At 41.3% G+C, this 17,335-nt stretch overlaps 1 protein-coding gene across 1 annotated transcript in view; it reads left to right on the top strand.

Annotated features, from left to right (window-relative positions):
- LOC126251321 (sideroflexin-1) overlaps positions 1–7,254 on the top strand; it is a 128,774-nt gene extending 121,520 nt beyond the window's left edge. The window contains exons 8-9 of the mRNA XM_049951651.1: positions 1,071–1,255; positions 6,967–7,254. Coding sequence (XP_049807608.1) covers positions 1,071–1,255; positions 6,967–7,026 — 245 coding nt within the window. The 3' untranslated portion in view covers positions 7,027–7,254. The remainder of the gene's footprint in view (positions 1–1,070; positions 1,256–6,966) is intronic.
- The last annotated feature ends 10,081 nt before the right edge of the window (positions 7,255–17,335 follow it).

Raw genomic sequence — 17,335 nt, 5'->3', positions numbered from 1 at the left:
AGAAGCTTGCACAGGATAGAGTAGCATGGAGAGCTGCATCAAACCACTCTCAGGACTGAAGACCACAACAACAACACCTCATATGTATTGTTGTGTGTATTTATTGGCACTTCTGGCATTTCTCCTGAAGGAAAGTGCTTGCCATCAATAAGAAATTGTTGTTTCCCATAGTTTTATAGTTTCTCTCAACTGTGGTCCCTTGATATATTTCTCCTCCTACCTGTCATAACTTCTGTTTTTCAGGTTTTCATTCTCTTTCTCATTTTTGTATTAATTGAGGGGATGCCTGATGATCATTAACACTACTATTGATAAAGAAATTTTGTTAATTTTTTTGTGTTCATGTTTTTGGTATTGGCTGCTTGTATATTTAGCAGATATTGAGCACAGCATATAGGCTTTCACCACCATGTTAGTACTCTCTCTGGCTACACAGTACCTGTATGCCCTCTTAATCATATTTACATTCTGTGGTCTCCTGAACTATTAGCTTTGCTGTGTCCCAGACATAATTCCTGTGACTAGTTAGTGATGTGCAAGCTGGTTGTTGAATAAATTTATTATAATTAGTTTCATTAATATTGTGAAAGCAGCTGTGTTAGGGAGGTCTAAATATCGCTTTTATGTAAGTTGACCTGTTGTGTTTGTTCTAGCAAAACTATTGCATGTTAAGGATTGAAAACATTGAAAATAAAATGTTAATATAAATTAGGACATGTTGCTACTCACCACATACAAGAGGCACATTTAAATGGCCTGTCTGTCACTCAGTGCCTCCTGTGTGGCGAGTAGCAGTCTATCCTAATTCACATTGTCATTATTTTGTTACATAATACATCAGCTGTACATATTAAATAGTTGCTGTATCTCATAACATTATTTGTATAAAGCATGTTTTTTATGTCTACAGTGTACGTGTTAGAAAATCATCTTTAATAAAGATAACCAGTCAGCTGTGTACATTTAGCAGTAGTATGTGAATGCTGTTACCCATTTGAAAGTGACATGTAACTAATTCATGTTCTGTGTGTTAAAGTTACATATTGTGACTAATTTAAATATTGTTTCAGCAATTACGCCATTTGTAATGGACCGACTTGAGAAACGTGGAGTTTCGCAGCGCTTTCCATGGTCTTCTGCTCCAATACAAACTTTGCTGTGTGGTTTCTTCCTCACATTTGCAACACCCATGTGCTGTGCATTGTTTTCACAGAAAGCCTCAATAGCAACAGCATCACTTGAACCAGAACTGCAGGTGAACAATCTTGCTTGGAAACCATTCTAACTTCTAGCTATAATGCATTTCAAGATAGAAAAAGTGTTGGCAGATTACAAGTTATAAATAAATCTATTTCATATGCAATGGATTGGGCTTTCAGTAAGACCACAGTAATGAGGGTGACCAAGATAATGACCTTGAAAATGTGTTATAGTCGTAACTCCTTTAAATTCTAAAAAGTCGAAATGTATTAGTTCATAATCATTAATGTAGCTTTGTGTACCAACCCATCAATAATAGTGCCTTCACCTCATTGAAACTCTCACCAAAGTTAAATTATAATATATTAGTTACAATACTATCTAGCCAGAATATATTTTGGCAACAACTGGATTTCTCGTGGAGGCACATGTGACATTGGGATGGGAGTTATGAGTCCCTTAAAAGACAAGCAGGAGGAGGAAGAAGAAGAAGAAGAAGAAGAAGAATTGCATTTATGCTTTGTATTAATTCCTACTAGTTATTAACTGTAGCTATCTCATTGATATCGCATTACCATCTGAATGACTTTCAGCACTCATAGGCAGTTAAATTATAGAACACTGTCTGGTAGTGTGTATCACCCCTTTCATCCTGCTGATGGCAAAAGGTCATGAAGGTTTGTTGGAACTGAGTCCAGTGCCTCCTGCCTGGTTAAGCTCATAAGGATGTAGGTCAGTTGACAAAGGGTGGAACACAAGGGGGAGGCTGTTGTCACAAAAGTGCTATACCTTCATGGAATGTTTCTAAAAACATTGACACAGCTTGGGAATGATGGGATGGCACATTGTACTGATTATGTTATAGGAACTCTGATATGAGCTGAGACTGCTTTGGGCATGGTTGTTGTGAGGTTCAGCACTATTCATGTGTCTTGCCAAAATGTTAAGTCTCTTGCAGTCTAGTGTACTGCACCTACAGTTGTTGTTAGGTCCTCCTGCTGCAAAGTTAAAATGGAACAAGGCATTTATGAAAGAGAAAGCAAGAGCTATAACCAAAAAATAAATGGAATAGAATATGATGATTTAAAAGGAAATGTTCAAGAGTGTCTTGGAGTAAGGAGTATATCAGGGATGTCAGTTGTCACCATTTTTGATCAAACTGTATTTTGAGAAAGGCATCGAGGAATGTAAAGAAGATTTTGCAGAGATAAAATTATTAAGTGCAAATACAAATATTGCATTGGTGGAAACTATAAAAAAGATAGCAAAAATGAAAAAGATCTTGAAACAAAGTAAAACATAAAAAATAATGCACAGAAGATTGGAATTATTTATGGTATGCAGCTGCCACACATTGCAAATAGACAGCATAGTTAATAATAAACCACTTGGATAAGTAAATATTTATTTAGGTAGTAAAATCACCTCAGATGGCTAAAGTTCAGGTGACACAAAGAACAAAATTGCATTCACTGCATCTTATTACAATAAAAAGTTGTTTCTTACATCATCAGAAAGAGATAGGGTAAGATCTTTGTGTGGAGGGTAGTCTCATACGTCTTGGAAATGCGCGCAACATTGATGCGTGGCGACAAGCGATTGGAGGCATTTGAAGAGTGGTGCTGTAGGAGGATGGGAATAATACAGTAGACAGCAAATCTCACAAATAAAGAAATATTGAGAAGAATAGGTGCAAAAAAGATCTATGCTACCAACAGTAGGGGGGTGGGGGGGGGGGGGAGAGGGAGGGGGGGGGGAGAGAGAGAGAGAGAGAGCAATAGTTTTCTGATTAATACACACAACAAAAAAGTTTTGCATCACCCCCGGTTCCCAGAACTCCTGAAGATAGACATTGACTGTGGATATTGTATCACAGACATCGTCCCTTTGACTGTTTAGAGATGTCACTAAACCTGCCCAAAGACATGAACAAGCATGCATGAGCAGCGCCTATTAGACTGAGGGGGTCTGACAGCCAATCAGTTCCAGTCATTCCCCTAGGAAGGAGGCACACAGCTAATGTTGTCTGTAGTTCAACCATGCCTAGATGGTCAATACCGTGTTCCGATTGCGTCTGCATTGTTACTTTGTGCCAGGAAGGGCTCTCAGCTAGGGAAGTGTCTGGGTGTCTCTGAGAGAATCAAAGCAATGTTGTTAGGACGTGGAGGAGATACAGAGAGACAGGAACTGTCAATGACATGCCTCGGTCAGGGTACCCAAGGGCTACTACTGCAGTGGATGACTGCTACCTATGGATTGGGGCTCGGAGGAACCCTGACAGCAACACCACCATGTTGTATAATGCTTTTCGTGCAGCCACAGGACGTTGTGTTATGACTCAAACTGTGCGCAATAGGCTGCATAATGCGCAACTTCACTCCCGATGTCCATGGCAAGGTCCGTCTTTGCAACCAGGATGCCATGCAGCACGGTACAGATGGGCCCCACAGTGCCAAATGGACTGCTCAGGACTGGCATCATGTTCTCTTCATGGATGGGTGTTGCATATTGCCTTCAACCAGACAATCGTGGGACACGTGTTTGGAGGCAACCCAGTCAGGTTGAACGCTTTAGACAGTGTCCAGTGAGTGCAGCAAGGTGGAGGTTGCCTGCCGTTTTGGGGTGGCATTATGTGGGCCCAACGTATGCCGCTGGTGGTCATGGAAAGTGCCATAACGGCTGTAATATATGTGAATACCACCCTCCAAGCGGTCGGCAGCATATTGGGGGCGGGGGGCATTAGTCTTCATGGACGACAATTCACGCCCCCATTGTGCACATCTTGTGAATGACTTCCTAAAGATAATGACATCGTTTGACTAGTGGCCGGCATGTTCTCCAAACAAGAACACTATCGGACATGCCGGGTATAGACTGAAAAGGGCTGTTTATGGACGACGTGACCCACCAATCACTCTGAGGGATCGACGTCGAATCGCCGTTGAGGAGTGGGGCAATCTGGACCAACAGTGCCTTGATGAAGCTGTGGATAGTATGCCATGACGAATACAGGCATGCATCAATGCAAGAGGACATGCTACTGGGTATTAGAGGTACTGGTGTGTACAGCAATCTGGACCACGAACTCTGAAGGTCTCACTGTTTGGTGGTACAACATGCAATGTGTGGTTGTTTCTGGAAACAAAGAACTCCCAGAACCGGAACCGAGGTGATGCAAAATTGTTTTTGATGTGTGTACAGTGGGAAGGAGTGGTTCAATACTCAGTTCTGTATGCTTTGCATTTGCAAAGCTTTTTCATTGGGCTGACCTACTGGTAGAATTTATTAGCTTGCTTTCACTGAGTATTATCCAAAGGCATAATCCTCCAGGGCAATGAAGTTAAAAGCCAAAAATGTATTTATTCCACAGACTTGTCAGAGTGAAGTTTATTTCTGAACATTTTGCAGAAACCTGTTAAAGTACCTGGGATTATTACACATATGCCAATACATGTGCTCCCTAATGGTATTTTATTTAAAAATGAAAATGAATTTAGGTTTAACTCTGCCGATTCATAATCACACTGCTAGAAACAAATATAATTTTCATATTGATCTTAAGCTCAGAATGGAGTTCTACACAAACGTGCAAAACTCTGTAACAGAATGCCAGTACACCTCCAGTGTAAATTTAAAATCACTAGATACTCGAAAACAGAGTAAGACAGTACCTCATTAATCACTTTTACTATTTATCAGAATATTTGGACTCAGCAGGTATAAAATCCACAGAACTCTGATGATTGTATTTAACAGATCTTACGCAGACAGTATATATACAGTTGAGTACTATAACAGGAGCACTACTGGCACCATACAAAGTAGTTGTTTGTCTCCTGATGTACTGTATAAAGTAATCTAGAAGTAATTCTCATAATTATCCATGTGAGTATATTAGCACTAGTCATCATTTGTTTTTAGTATATTCATAGAAGTAACCAGCAGTGGCTGATTCTGCCTTTATCAAATATAATTTGACTTGTCCCACATCCTTAAAGACTCTCCTTCATGATGTGATTGATAGAACATGATTTGGGAGTGAATAAATGAATGATTTTTCTGCAACCATTCTGATTTAATTTTGCAGCACCTCTTAATTTCATTTGGAAGTGGATTATCTTGATTTATTACTTACTTTTCTAAACATTTTTGCAGTTCTTTCTTTTGCTAATCATTTGAAGTATTTGCGCTGTCACACAAGGTTCCTTCACAGTAACTTCCTTGTATGTACATCTATCTGTCAAATTTCTGTGAATGCTTTGTCTGGGATGTCCAGTCCTCAACTGAACAGCATATTGTGGTATTCATTGTCACAGTATGCACAGCTTTATAGAGCTCCTAATGCACTCATCATTCCTCAGTACTTCAGTATCCTACTTCATCACTCATTGAGGCTTCTTGAAAATTCTCTGGAGCTTCCACTTACTCTTTATCATTACTAAATTGTAATCCAGGTCAATATCTGCTCATTTGTATGCCTTACAACCAAATATTTGATTTTGGGATCACAATCTCATCATGGTATAATACACCTGTTGTTGTTCTGTGTCTGCAGGCCTTTTGCAAATATATCTCCTGTTGTGATTTTTGAACAACATATTTGCTATTAACTAGTTGTAATGTATAGCAGAACTGTCTTTCTCTTCTCTCATTCCTACTATTGAGCCTTGAGCCAATATTCTCCCATAACTACCTCATGTGTTCCTATTCAATGCACACATTCTCTCTCTCTCTCTCTCTCTCTCTCTCTCTCTCTCTCTCCCTCCCTCCCTCCCCACCCCCCTCCTCTGTCCCTTCCTCCATGTCAGCACATGTAGTACAATTATTGTTGATGATGATGGTTTGCTGTCAGTCACATATCTGGTCATAGTAACTTACTCTGATTAACCTGTATTAATCAAACCTAGCCTTTCATTGGTTTGTCAGTTATTTCTCATGGTCATTTCCTCCTTAGATTCAGAAGGATGTAGGTTGCAGTATGTACTGGGAGATGAAGAAGCTTGCACAGGATAGAGTAGCATGGAGAGCTGCATCAAACCAGTCTCAGGACTGAGGACCACAACAACAACAACAACATTTCCTCTTTGGCAGTTCCCTTCCATAGGTCCTAATGGGCAACTAATCTGAAATCAGTTGCCAGTGGAGAGATCATCATGACAGTTTTTAAATTACTGTTTACGTTTCAGGTGGGGTACACATGTGTCTTCTTTGCAGGGGGGGTTTCCATTGCCTTAGATGTCCTGGTGCCATCTTTAGGGGCAGTTTCCCACACTGAGACAAGAAGGTACTCCCAACCTGTATACACTTCTTTGCTGTATTGGTAAAATGTGGGTGACTCCTTATAGTAGAAGTTTTCAGCCACCATTGGTGGTGATTATTCAAAATCTAGGTAATGCTCTCTAATACCGTTCTCAGAAATGCCAAACATTTTTGAAAAATACTTCATTGCATAAACATTTTAGTTTAAAAAATAGTTTTCCTTAGAATAATGGCTACAACAAATACATGGGATTACTGTGCAATCAGTACACATGAGGATACTGTTGCAAATTTTGTTCCATAAAGCCCAGTCTAACATAATTTGGTGTTTGATACTTCACTTAAGTGAAATATTAGGATGCTCCACATAAGAATAATCTGCATTTCTTCGTTGGTTCTTTTTAAGATACACATTTTATTTTCATTTAGTCACTGATAGTCAGGTGTCATATAACTTGAAAAGAAAACAAATATATGCTATGTTATTTTTTTTTCTTTTTTTTACAGGAGAAAATCAAGAAGATGCCTAACCCACCATCGAGAGTTTATTTTAATAAAGGTTTGTAAACAAGAAGACAAAAAATGTAGTTCACATGGACCGTGTAATTTGAATGTATAAGAAGATAGCTGAAATGTATACTAGCCATATCGGCAATAACATGGGATGTATTGTGATGCAGTTAACATAACTGATCATGTGAAAATGTCACATGGTATTCATATGTGGTATCCACTTTTGAGGGAAAAAAAAATATTCTAAGGAAATAAATTTTATGTGCATGTTATCAAGAACTTTCCTTGTTCTCCTCCTTTTCCTTTATCTTATTTGTAGAATGTCATCTGTTGTGACCCACAGCAAATAATAAACACTCATCTGGATGTTGTTAATTTATTCACACACTATACATATATACAAACAAAAAAATGGTTTCTCCTGTTGAAGAAAACACTACATTACATGTTAATTTATTTAGCAGTAGTGGTAAGGCATAGGATTGGTAAGCAGGGCATGTGGGCTGCTGGAGTGGAATGCTGACCCTATTTGAGGATACAAAAGTTTATTTTCACCACATTAATTAAAACAGAGCACTGGTAACAACACAATGATCAATTAGTATTTGCAAATTGCGGTGCTCTACGCCAGTTATTCAATTGTGTAAAAGCAATGAGTATAATTCAAAAAATTTTAAAAGAAAAACAGCCTTATGGCCCAAACTTTAAATTAATAAAAAAATTACTTTACACAAATATAACCTGAACATAACTACTGATCTGAGCTCACTAGTCAGTTATCTGGCCTTGTGAATATGAAAAATAACAGTTTGTAAAAACTATTAGGTATCAAAAAAGAATACTCGAATAGCAAGATCTCCTAAATATGTGAACAAACTATTATGGAAAACATTCGGTAACATAATGTTATGACAGCCTAAAGCTCTACACAGCAATCAGCACATTCTCAGCATTTGGTGTTCACATTGGCCGTGCATCTGAATTCTGTGCTTGAGAGCTCAAGTGACAGCAACAAGTAGGAGCACCTGCACACACCAATAACGGCTGATTTGATTTGATTTTGGCAGGGAAGCTAAAACAGCTTTGGTCCAACTCGCCACTGCCCACACTGAAACTAAGTTTATTGTGCCGTATCACTCCCTGTATATCTAGTAAAGCCAACCAATACCCTTAAATAGTGCAAGGAGTCCCTTTACCAGTTTTTTGTTAGACACAATTTCTTCAGGTCTATTTGTCCCGAAAATTCTGTCTCTCTTGCTCTCCAATGCCGTGCATTCAAAGATTAGGTATGATGCAGTTTCTTCACTCTCATCACAGATGCTACATTTAGGGTCATCTTACGTTATACCCATTGTATGTAGGTGTTTTTTGAAATTGCCTTGGCCTGTCATCAGTCCAACCATGATTTTAATCTCTTTCCTGTTCAAGCCCAAGATTACACAGCTTCTTTTAAGATACAGCTTTGGCATCATTACCTTACAATGTTCTTGTTTATAGACCTCGGTCCAGTATTCTGCGTGCTGTCTTCTACGCCATTTCCATAGTTCTAGTCTGATCACAGCCTTGGTGATTGTCAGGACAGGTTCTGGTCCAATAAATGGAGTCTTTGTCCCCATCCTGGCCAATCTGTTGGCTTGTTCATTGCCACGGGTCCCTGAGTGGTCAGGGACCCACACTAGGTTTATGCTACTGCTTCCCCCTAGCTCCACCAGAGCCCTGTGACATTCTGCAACAATCTTAGATCTTGTTGCAGGAGTTGCCAACAATTTCAGGGCTGCCTGGCTGGCTGATTAGATGTAGATACTACGGTCCTTGTAGCACCTACGTATATTCTCCTCCACATTGCAGTAATTTCAGCTTGTAATACTGAAGCCAGTTTTCCTAGAGAGATGATGCCCTACAATCTTGGCTGAACCCCGTACACGCCAGCTCCAGTGTCTTGGTCTGATTTCGACCCATCAGTAAACCAGACAATGTCCGCCGTATGGTGTCGAACTGTATTTTCCCCACTGTTCCCTGCTTCCAATTATTATATTGTAAGGCTTGTTGAAGCAGTTGGGAGTTGTTATATAGTTGGCTGGTATTTCCCCAGCCATTCCTATATTGACCTCACTATTTTAGTGTGTGATTTTGGGTATCCCAATGAGATCCAGTTTTTACCAGTTTTGAGTCTGTATGCACCAGCTGCTGCCTTCATCTTGACCCAGAGTTGTAGTGGAGGCATGTCCAGCATGGCTTCCATCCCAGCAGTTGGTGTGCTGCTAATTCCACCTGTTGTGGCTAATCAGGCCAGTCTTTGCACCTTAGCAAGCTCCTTAGCTGCAGCCTGCTGTTTTACCTTCTTCCACCACACTATGGCCCCGTAGGAGATCCTAGATCTAACCACCGTGGTGTATATCCAGTGCATACCTCTGGGGCTAAGGCCCCAGATTTGCCACAAGCCCTTCTGCCTTGGAGCAGATGCTCTTAATGTGAGGGGTCCATGGTAGTTTCTCATCTAAGGTTACGTCTAGATATTTCACTATCCCTTTCATAGGTAGTGTTTCATCGAAGAGTGTTGGATATGCTTCTTTGTGAATGTACCACAACAGTCTTCTTAGGATTAACCCATACATTCTCTTTAATGCACTAGTCTTGCACAATGCCAATGCACCTTGTGCCATATTCCTAACTGTGTCAATAAATTTGCGAAGTATTACTACGACAAAGTCATCTGCGTATCCTTGGCAAAAGCATTGTCTGGAATTTAGTTCCCCAATGGTTAATTCACCACTAGATTCCACAATAAAGGGGACAAAACTACTACTTGTGGACAACCTCTGGTGGTGTTAATACTATCTTTTCATTCATTATGGTAGCCTCTACCTTCATTCCACTAAGCATGGCTGCTCTAGTCTGCCTACATATAGCTGTCCCTAGCTCATGCACTTCTGCTGCCCTAACCATGGAATCGAAGGTTATATTACTAAAGGTCTCCTCGATGTCCAAGAAGATGCAGAGGGCTATTTCTTGAAAGTGAAGTGCTTCCTCCACCTTCCCAAAGCGTTGGAGAACTAGAACTGTCCCACATGATTTACCTGGTTGATACACATGTTGGTTTGAATGTAGAGGAGTCCTAATTAGCCTCCTCTCCCCAACATGTACATTAACCAGTTTTTCCAATGTTTTAAGAATGGAGGAGGACAGACTGATTGGTCTCATATCCTTGGTCTTGGTATGATCAATTCTCCCTGGCTTCACTGCTCTCCAGGCATTGGGAATGACTGCTGCTCCTGAATGGCCTGCATAGGAGAGCTGGAAAGATTCCATCTGGGCCAGGTGACTTGAACGGTTGGAATGTTCCCACCACCAATTGGATTGTATTGAAGTCTAAACATTCCTTGGCAGATTCCCAGTCCTCTCTTAGAGTGCTTGAGAGCCATTGTCTCCCAGGGATCTCATTCTGGTCCATGTTATCCACCAGAGCATATTGAGGAAAGTGAGTTTTGAGGAGCAGTTCCAGTGCCTGGTGCTGTCTTTGTATATCCCGCATCCTCCTTCCTCAATGTACCTCCTGGATTAGTTGGTACTCTAGTGAGGATTTTAAGTCTGGCTTGAGCAGCTGTCTCCTCCACTTCCTCACAGAATGCTTATCTAATTGCAAGGTTGTAGTTGACAAGGGCCTCATGATATTTTTCCCATTGTCCTTTACATCTCACAAGGTTAAACAGTCTTCATAGCTGTTTTCTTTGCATTTCCAAGTTATTGTTTCACCAAGGCACACTCCTATTTGTGCACTTCTTGATTATTGCAGTTGTTCTGGTATCAGGTCATTGTGACAGAGAGTTACAGCCTCTGCTGCTTCCTCAAACTAGAGGATTCCTTATCAAGGTTTTAATTTCCAATACGCTTAAGTCAAGGTCCCTCCTATATGTCTCCCAGTCTGTTTTCCTGGGATTCCTATAGGCTGTGGTCTGCCTTATTCCCATTTCAACCTTGAATTTAATATACATGTGGTCCAATGAGGATGGCTCTAACAGCACATGCCGTTGTTTGACATAGCTGCCCACCATCGTGGAACCAAAGGTTATGTCAATTACTTCTTCCCTTCTGCTATTCTTGAATGTAGGTTCGTCACCTCTATTCAGGACCTCAAAGTTGTTAGACCAGAAAAATTCAAGGACGTACTTACCTCTACTGTTGGTATCCTTGCTGCCCCACACTAGATTGTGGGCACTGGCATCACATCCAACCAACAGTTCGTCACCTTGCCAATGGCAAGCTTCTGTCAGTCTCGTCACCTCCAAAGGAGGAGGAGAGATGTCTTCGTAAGGAAGGCATGCAGAGGCCAAAATAGTTTCCCTCGTGATACCTTCCTCATGTTGCTGCATCCTGATGGTCAACAGGTCCCTGGAGCAGAAATCCTTCATTAACATGAAAGAAATTCCATTTCTCACATAGATGCATGTTCTGGAGTTTCTTAGATTTCTACCATAAATCAGCTTACTTCCAGTGCCTCCAAGGCCCGATACATCCCCTTTATATAAGTAGGGTTCTTGTATCAGGGCCACGTCCACTTACTGTCTCCCCAGGCAATGGCTCAGTGCAGTAGTGGCCCCTTTACTGTGCTGCATATTAATCTGCAGCGCCTCTAGTCTTCTTCTTGCTGCCATCATTGCCTTTGAGGTCTTTGAATACTATGATGGCAACCTGCGAGAACCCTAAAAACAATTTCATCTCTTGCTCTTGCATCGCCTTCAGAGACTTCTCTCCGACCTCCACCACCAGGGTTCGTCCTTCTGGTACAGCCTTCTGGTTGATTATTCTCCAGTCCTCTGTCGAGACTTTCAGGTACTGGACCCCTATTTTCTCGAACAGAGTCTTTGGAGAGAATCATTGGTACCCATATTGATACGTTTGCAGTCTTAAGAAACTCAGCTGCTGTCTTGACCAGCAGCTTCGCATCCTCCCATGGGGATATTGTGGGCACCTTGTCCTTCAGTCATTCCACCATACGCACTCCCTCACAGACAAAAATGAGGGCACTGCGATCTAGATAGACCCTCCTGAAATTCGGTCCTGGACTGACGTCTCTCCCCCCCTCTCCCCCAATCTTTCAAAGAGGGCCATCTGTATGAGCTCATCCTGCTGCAAGGTGATGCCTACCAGTGGAAAGCCTTCCTGAATAACTGCCATCTTAAAAACGGAGACTGCAGTACTATAGGTCTGTTTCCCCAATTTTTTCCTCAGCTTTTCCAGGGCTAGCTTATCCAGAGAGGAAGGAGTCTTAGATTCCTCCCTTATCCTCTTGCTACCTGTCTTCGTTGTTGTATGGGCTGCATATCCCCTTCAACCTGAGACAGTTTTTTCTTGGGGGTCTTTTTTAAATAGAGGTTGAGCCCCTCCACCCCCACACCGGCATGATGCCCAACTCAAAAAGTCTACATGCTATCTCTACGTAAGGGTTAGTTTTCATTAAAGTGAGGTCACTATGTGGGTACTGTGATGTTTGCATATGTCTGGTTAAGATTAACCTTTAATACATGCTCATCTGGAGGTTGTTGTTGTTGTTGTTGTTGTTGTTGTTGTGGTCTTCAGTACTGAGACTGGTTTGATGCAGCTCTCCATGCTACTCTATCCTGTGCAAGCTTCTTCATCTCCCAATACGTACTGCAGCCTACATTCTTCTGAATCTGTTTAGTATATCCATCTCTTGGTCTCCCTCTACGATTTTTACCCTCCACGCTGCCCTCCAATACTAAATTGGTGATCCCTTGATGCCTCAGAACATGTCCTACCAACCGATCCCTTCTTCTTGTCAAGTTGTGCCACAAACTCCTCTTCTCCCCAATCCTATTCAATAATTCCTCATTAGTTATGTGATCTACCCATCTAATCTTCAGCATTCTTCTGTGGCACCACATTTCAAAGGCTTCTATTATCTTCTTGTCCAAACTATTTATGGTCCATGTTTCACTTCCATACATGGCTACACTCCATACAAATACTTTCAGAAACGATTTCCTGACACTTAAATCTATACTCAATGTTAACAAATTTCTCTTCTTCAGAAATACTTTCCTTGCCATTGCCAGTCTACATTTTATATCCTCTCTACTTCGACCATCATCAGTTATTTTTCTCCCCAAATAGCAAAACTCATTTACTACTTTACTACATTTTCTAATCTAATTCCCTCAGCATCGCCCGACTTAATTAGACTACATTCCATTATCCTAGTTTTGCTTTTGTTGATGTTCATCTTATATCCTCCCTTCAAGACACTGTCCATTCCGTTCAACTGCTCTTCCAAGTCCTTTGCTGTCTCTGACAGAATTACAATGTCATCGGCAAACCTCAAAGTTTTTATTTCTTCTCCATTTATTTTAATACCTACTCTGAACTTTTCTTTTGTTTCCTTTACTGCTTGCTGAATATACAGATTGAATAACATCAGGGAGAGGCTACAACCCTGTCTCACTCCCTTCTCAACCACTGCTTCCCTATCATGCCCCTCAACTCTTTATAACTGCCATCTGGTTTCTGTACAAATTTTAAATAGCCTTTCGCTCCCTGTATTTTACCCTTGCCGCCTTCAGAATTTGAAAGAGATTATTCCAGTCAACATTGTCAAAAGCTTTCTCCAAGTCTACAAATGCTAGAAACGTAGGTTTGCCTTTTCTTAATCTAGCTTCTAAGATAAGTCGTAGGGTCAGTATTGCCTCACGTATTCCCATATATTTCTACGGAATCCAAACTGACCTTCCCCGAGGTCGGCTTCTACCAGCTTTTCCATTCGTCTGTACAGAATTCGCGTTAGTATTTTGCAGCTGTGACTTATTAAACTGATTGTTCATTTATTTTCACATCTGTCAACGCCTGCTTTCTTTGGGATTGGAATTATTATATTCTTCTTGAAGTCTGAGGGTGTTTCACTTGTCTCTTACATCTTGCTCACCAGATGGTAGGGTTTTGACAGGACTGGCTCTCCCAAGGCCATCAGTAGTTCTAATGGAATGTTGTCTACTCCGGGGGCCTTGTTTCAACTTAGGTCTTTCAGTGCTCTATCAAATTCTTCATGCAGTATCATATCTCCCATTTCCTCTTCATTTACATCCTCTTCCATTTCCATAATATTGTCCTCAAGAACATCGCCCTTTTATAGTCCCTCTATATACTCCTTCCACCTTCCTGCTTTCCCTTCTTTGCTTAGAACTGGGTTTCCATCTGAGCCCTTGATATTCATACAAGTGGTTCTCTTTTCTCCAAAGGTCTCTTTAATTTTCCTGTAGGCAGTATCTATCTTACCCCTAGTGAGGTACACCTCTACATCCTTACATTTGTCCTCTAGCCATGCCTGCTTAGCCATTTTGCACTTCCTGTCAATCTCATTTTGAGACGTTTGTATTCCTTTTTGCCTGCTTCATTCACTGCATTTTTATATTTTCTCCTTTCATCAATTAAATTCAATATTTCTTCTGTTACCCAAGGATTTCTACTAGTCCTCGTCTTTTTACCTACTTTATCCTCTGTTGCCTTCACCACTTCATTCCTCAAAGCTATCCATTCTTCTTCTACTGTATTTGTTTCCCCCATTCTTGTCAATTGTTCCTTTATGCTCTTCCTGAAACTCTCTACAACCTCTGTTTCTTTCAGTTTATCCAGGTCCTATATCCTCAAATTCCCACCTTTTTGCAGTTTCTTCAGTTTTAATCTACAGTTCATAACCAATAGATTGTGGTCAGAGTCCACATCTGCCCCTGGAAACGTCTTACAATTTAAAACCTGGTCCCTAAATCTCTGTCTTACCATTATATAATTTATCTGATATCTGCAAGTGTCTCCAGGGTTCTTTCATGTATGCAACCTTCTTTCATGATTCTTGAACCAAGTGTTAGCTATGATTAAGTTATGCTCTGCGCAAAATTCTACCAGGCGGCTTCCTCTTTCGTTTCTTAGCCCCAATCCATATTCACCTACTATGTTCCCTTCTCTCCCTTTTTCTACTCTCGAATTCCAATCACCCATGACTATTAAATTTTCGTCTCCCTTCACTACCTGAATAATTTCTTTTATCTCATCATACATTTCATCAATTTCTTCGTCATCTGCAGAGCTAGTTGGCATATAGACTTGCACTACTGTTGTAGGCGTGGGCTTTGTGTCTATCTTGGCCACAATAATGCGTTCACTATGTTGTTTGTAGTAGCTTACCCGAACTCCTATTTTTTTATTCATTATTAAACCTACTCCTGCATTACCCCTATTTGATTTTGTATTTATAACCCTGTATTCACCTGACCAAAAGTCTTGTTCCTCCTGCCACCGAACTTCGCTAATTCCCACTGTATCTAACTTTAACCTATCCATTTCCCTTTTTAAATTTTCTTATCTACCTGCCCGATTAAGGGATCTGACATTCCACGATCCGACCCGTAGAACACCAGTTTCCTTTCTCCTGATATCATCATCATCGTCCTGAGTAGTCCCCGCCCGGAGATCCGAATGGGGGACTATTTTACCTCCGGAATATTTTACCCAAGAGGACGCCATCATCATTTATCCATACATTAAAGCTGCATGCCCTCGGGAAAAATTACGGCCGTAGTTTCCCCTTGCTTTCAGCCGTTCGCAGTACCAGCACAGCAAGGCCGTTTTGGTTAATGTTACAAGGCCAGATCAGTCAATCATCCAAACTGTTGCCCCTGCAACTACTGAAAAGGCTGCTGCCCCTCTTCAGGAACCATACGTTTGGCTGGCCTCTCAACAGATACCCCTCCGTTGTGGTTGCACCTACGGTACGGCTATCTGTGTCTCTGAGGCACGCAAGCCTTCCCACCAACGGCAAGGTCTATGGTTCATGGGGGGACACACTTACCCATGCTAAGTTAAAAAATGAGAATAGAAACATCTCAGTCAAGTAGTGCAACCAATACCACTATGCATATACAAAGGGTATTAGGAGTGTAGGTGCAGATATTGTGATCACTGGTACCTTAATCTGCACCCACTTCATTGTGTTAGTTGTTTCTTATCTTCCCGCAAACACATCATACAATTTACTGCCTGATATTTCCTGGATGGTGGTAACTGCAACGTGTAGTAGACTGCGCTTGTCAGTTCAGACTCCCCGTTTTGTATCCACACTTCAGTACATCACCTGCTTGAAAAGAGGATATGATTCTTAATGGTCTTCTTGTGCTTGCGTAGTGGGAGGTACTAACCAATCTAGGAAGATACTACTCGTAAATACACTCATACTCATAAATTAAAGATAATTGCAGAATGTCGTACCACACAATGTGGCACTACACAAAACTGGCGCTAATAGATTGGGTCAAACGTCGAACAAAGCGTAGCGGTTTGAAGGGCAGAGGGGGAAAAGAGTACCAAGGCAAGAGCCAAGGGAAAAAAACCTCTGCGATGGCTAGGTCCAGTAGTAAGAGCAGTAGCTTATGTCATGCTGCATGCGACAGGTCATGCAAGGGTAGGTTTTGTTAGTAGTGGGTATCATGCATGTCAATACCTTTGACGTTGTGCAGTAGTGTTAGTTGATGGCTGCTGCTGGGTGTCAGTGTTGATGTCTCATTCAGCGTCAGCATACCTGTAACAGTTAGGTTCATCATCGTTTTGTGTCTGATAGGTCATATATCAGATGCACAGTGTAGGGTGAAGTTGGCAATTTGTTTGTGCGTCAGTGTGCGAGCTTGTCAGTTTCCGTGCTGTAGCCTGTTGGTCGGCTTTATTAGCAACTGGCATATCCAGTCAACGTTGCTGATATGCAGGGGCTTGCTGATGTTCGTCACTTGTTGGTGTATGTTAGCTTGCCATAGGTGGTTATGACCTAGCTAGTAGTGTCTTTGGCCACTTATGCTTCCACCTATGTTTGTGATCATAGTTTCCCAGAGTAAGGATGAAAGGATTGTTAGTGTCTCAGTTTCCTGTATAATACTGTGGCATGTTTTTAGAATACTTCCTTGAGGGTTTCAAGGCACTATTCATTGTGAAGATACACTGGTGCATGTGTAGCGTGGAGCATCGCTAATGATGCATAGCACTTTGTTCTGTATGATCTGCGGGCAGTTCAGGCGTGTAGGAGCTGCATATCCCCAGACGGGAGCTGCGTTCGTCATTGGAGGTCTGATCAGTGTCATATGTGTGGACCTCGACACCCTCCTATTCAGTGTACTTCCCCTGTTGAGAATTTGGTAGAGTTGTTTGAGCCTCACATGTGATTTGCTGGCAACGTATTTGATGTGGTCCCCCCCATGTAAGTTTCCAGTCCAGCCAGACAGAGAGATATCTGACTTTCTCTCAGAAACATATTGGTGTGTATGTAGTGTTACCTGTCTACAGTGTTTACATTCTCAACAATTTTGCAGTG

This window comes from Schistocerca nitens, chromosome 4 (genome assembly GCF_023898315.1).
Source record: "Schistocerca nitens isolate TAMUIC-IGC-003100 chromosome 4, iqSchNite1.1, whole genome shotgun sequence".
NCBI lineage: Eukaryota > Metazoa > Arthropoda > Insecta > Orthoptera > Acrididae > Schistocerca > Schistocerca nitens.
Note: the sequence above shows the minus strand (reverse complement) of the source record. Positions and strands in the feature narration are given on the sequence as shown.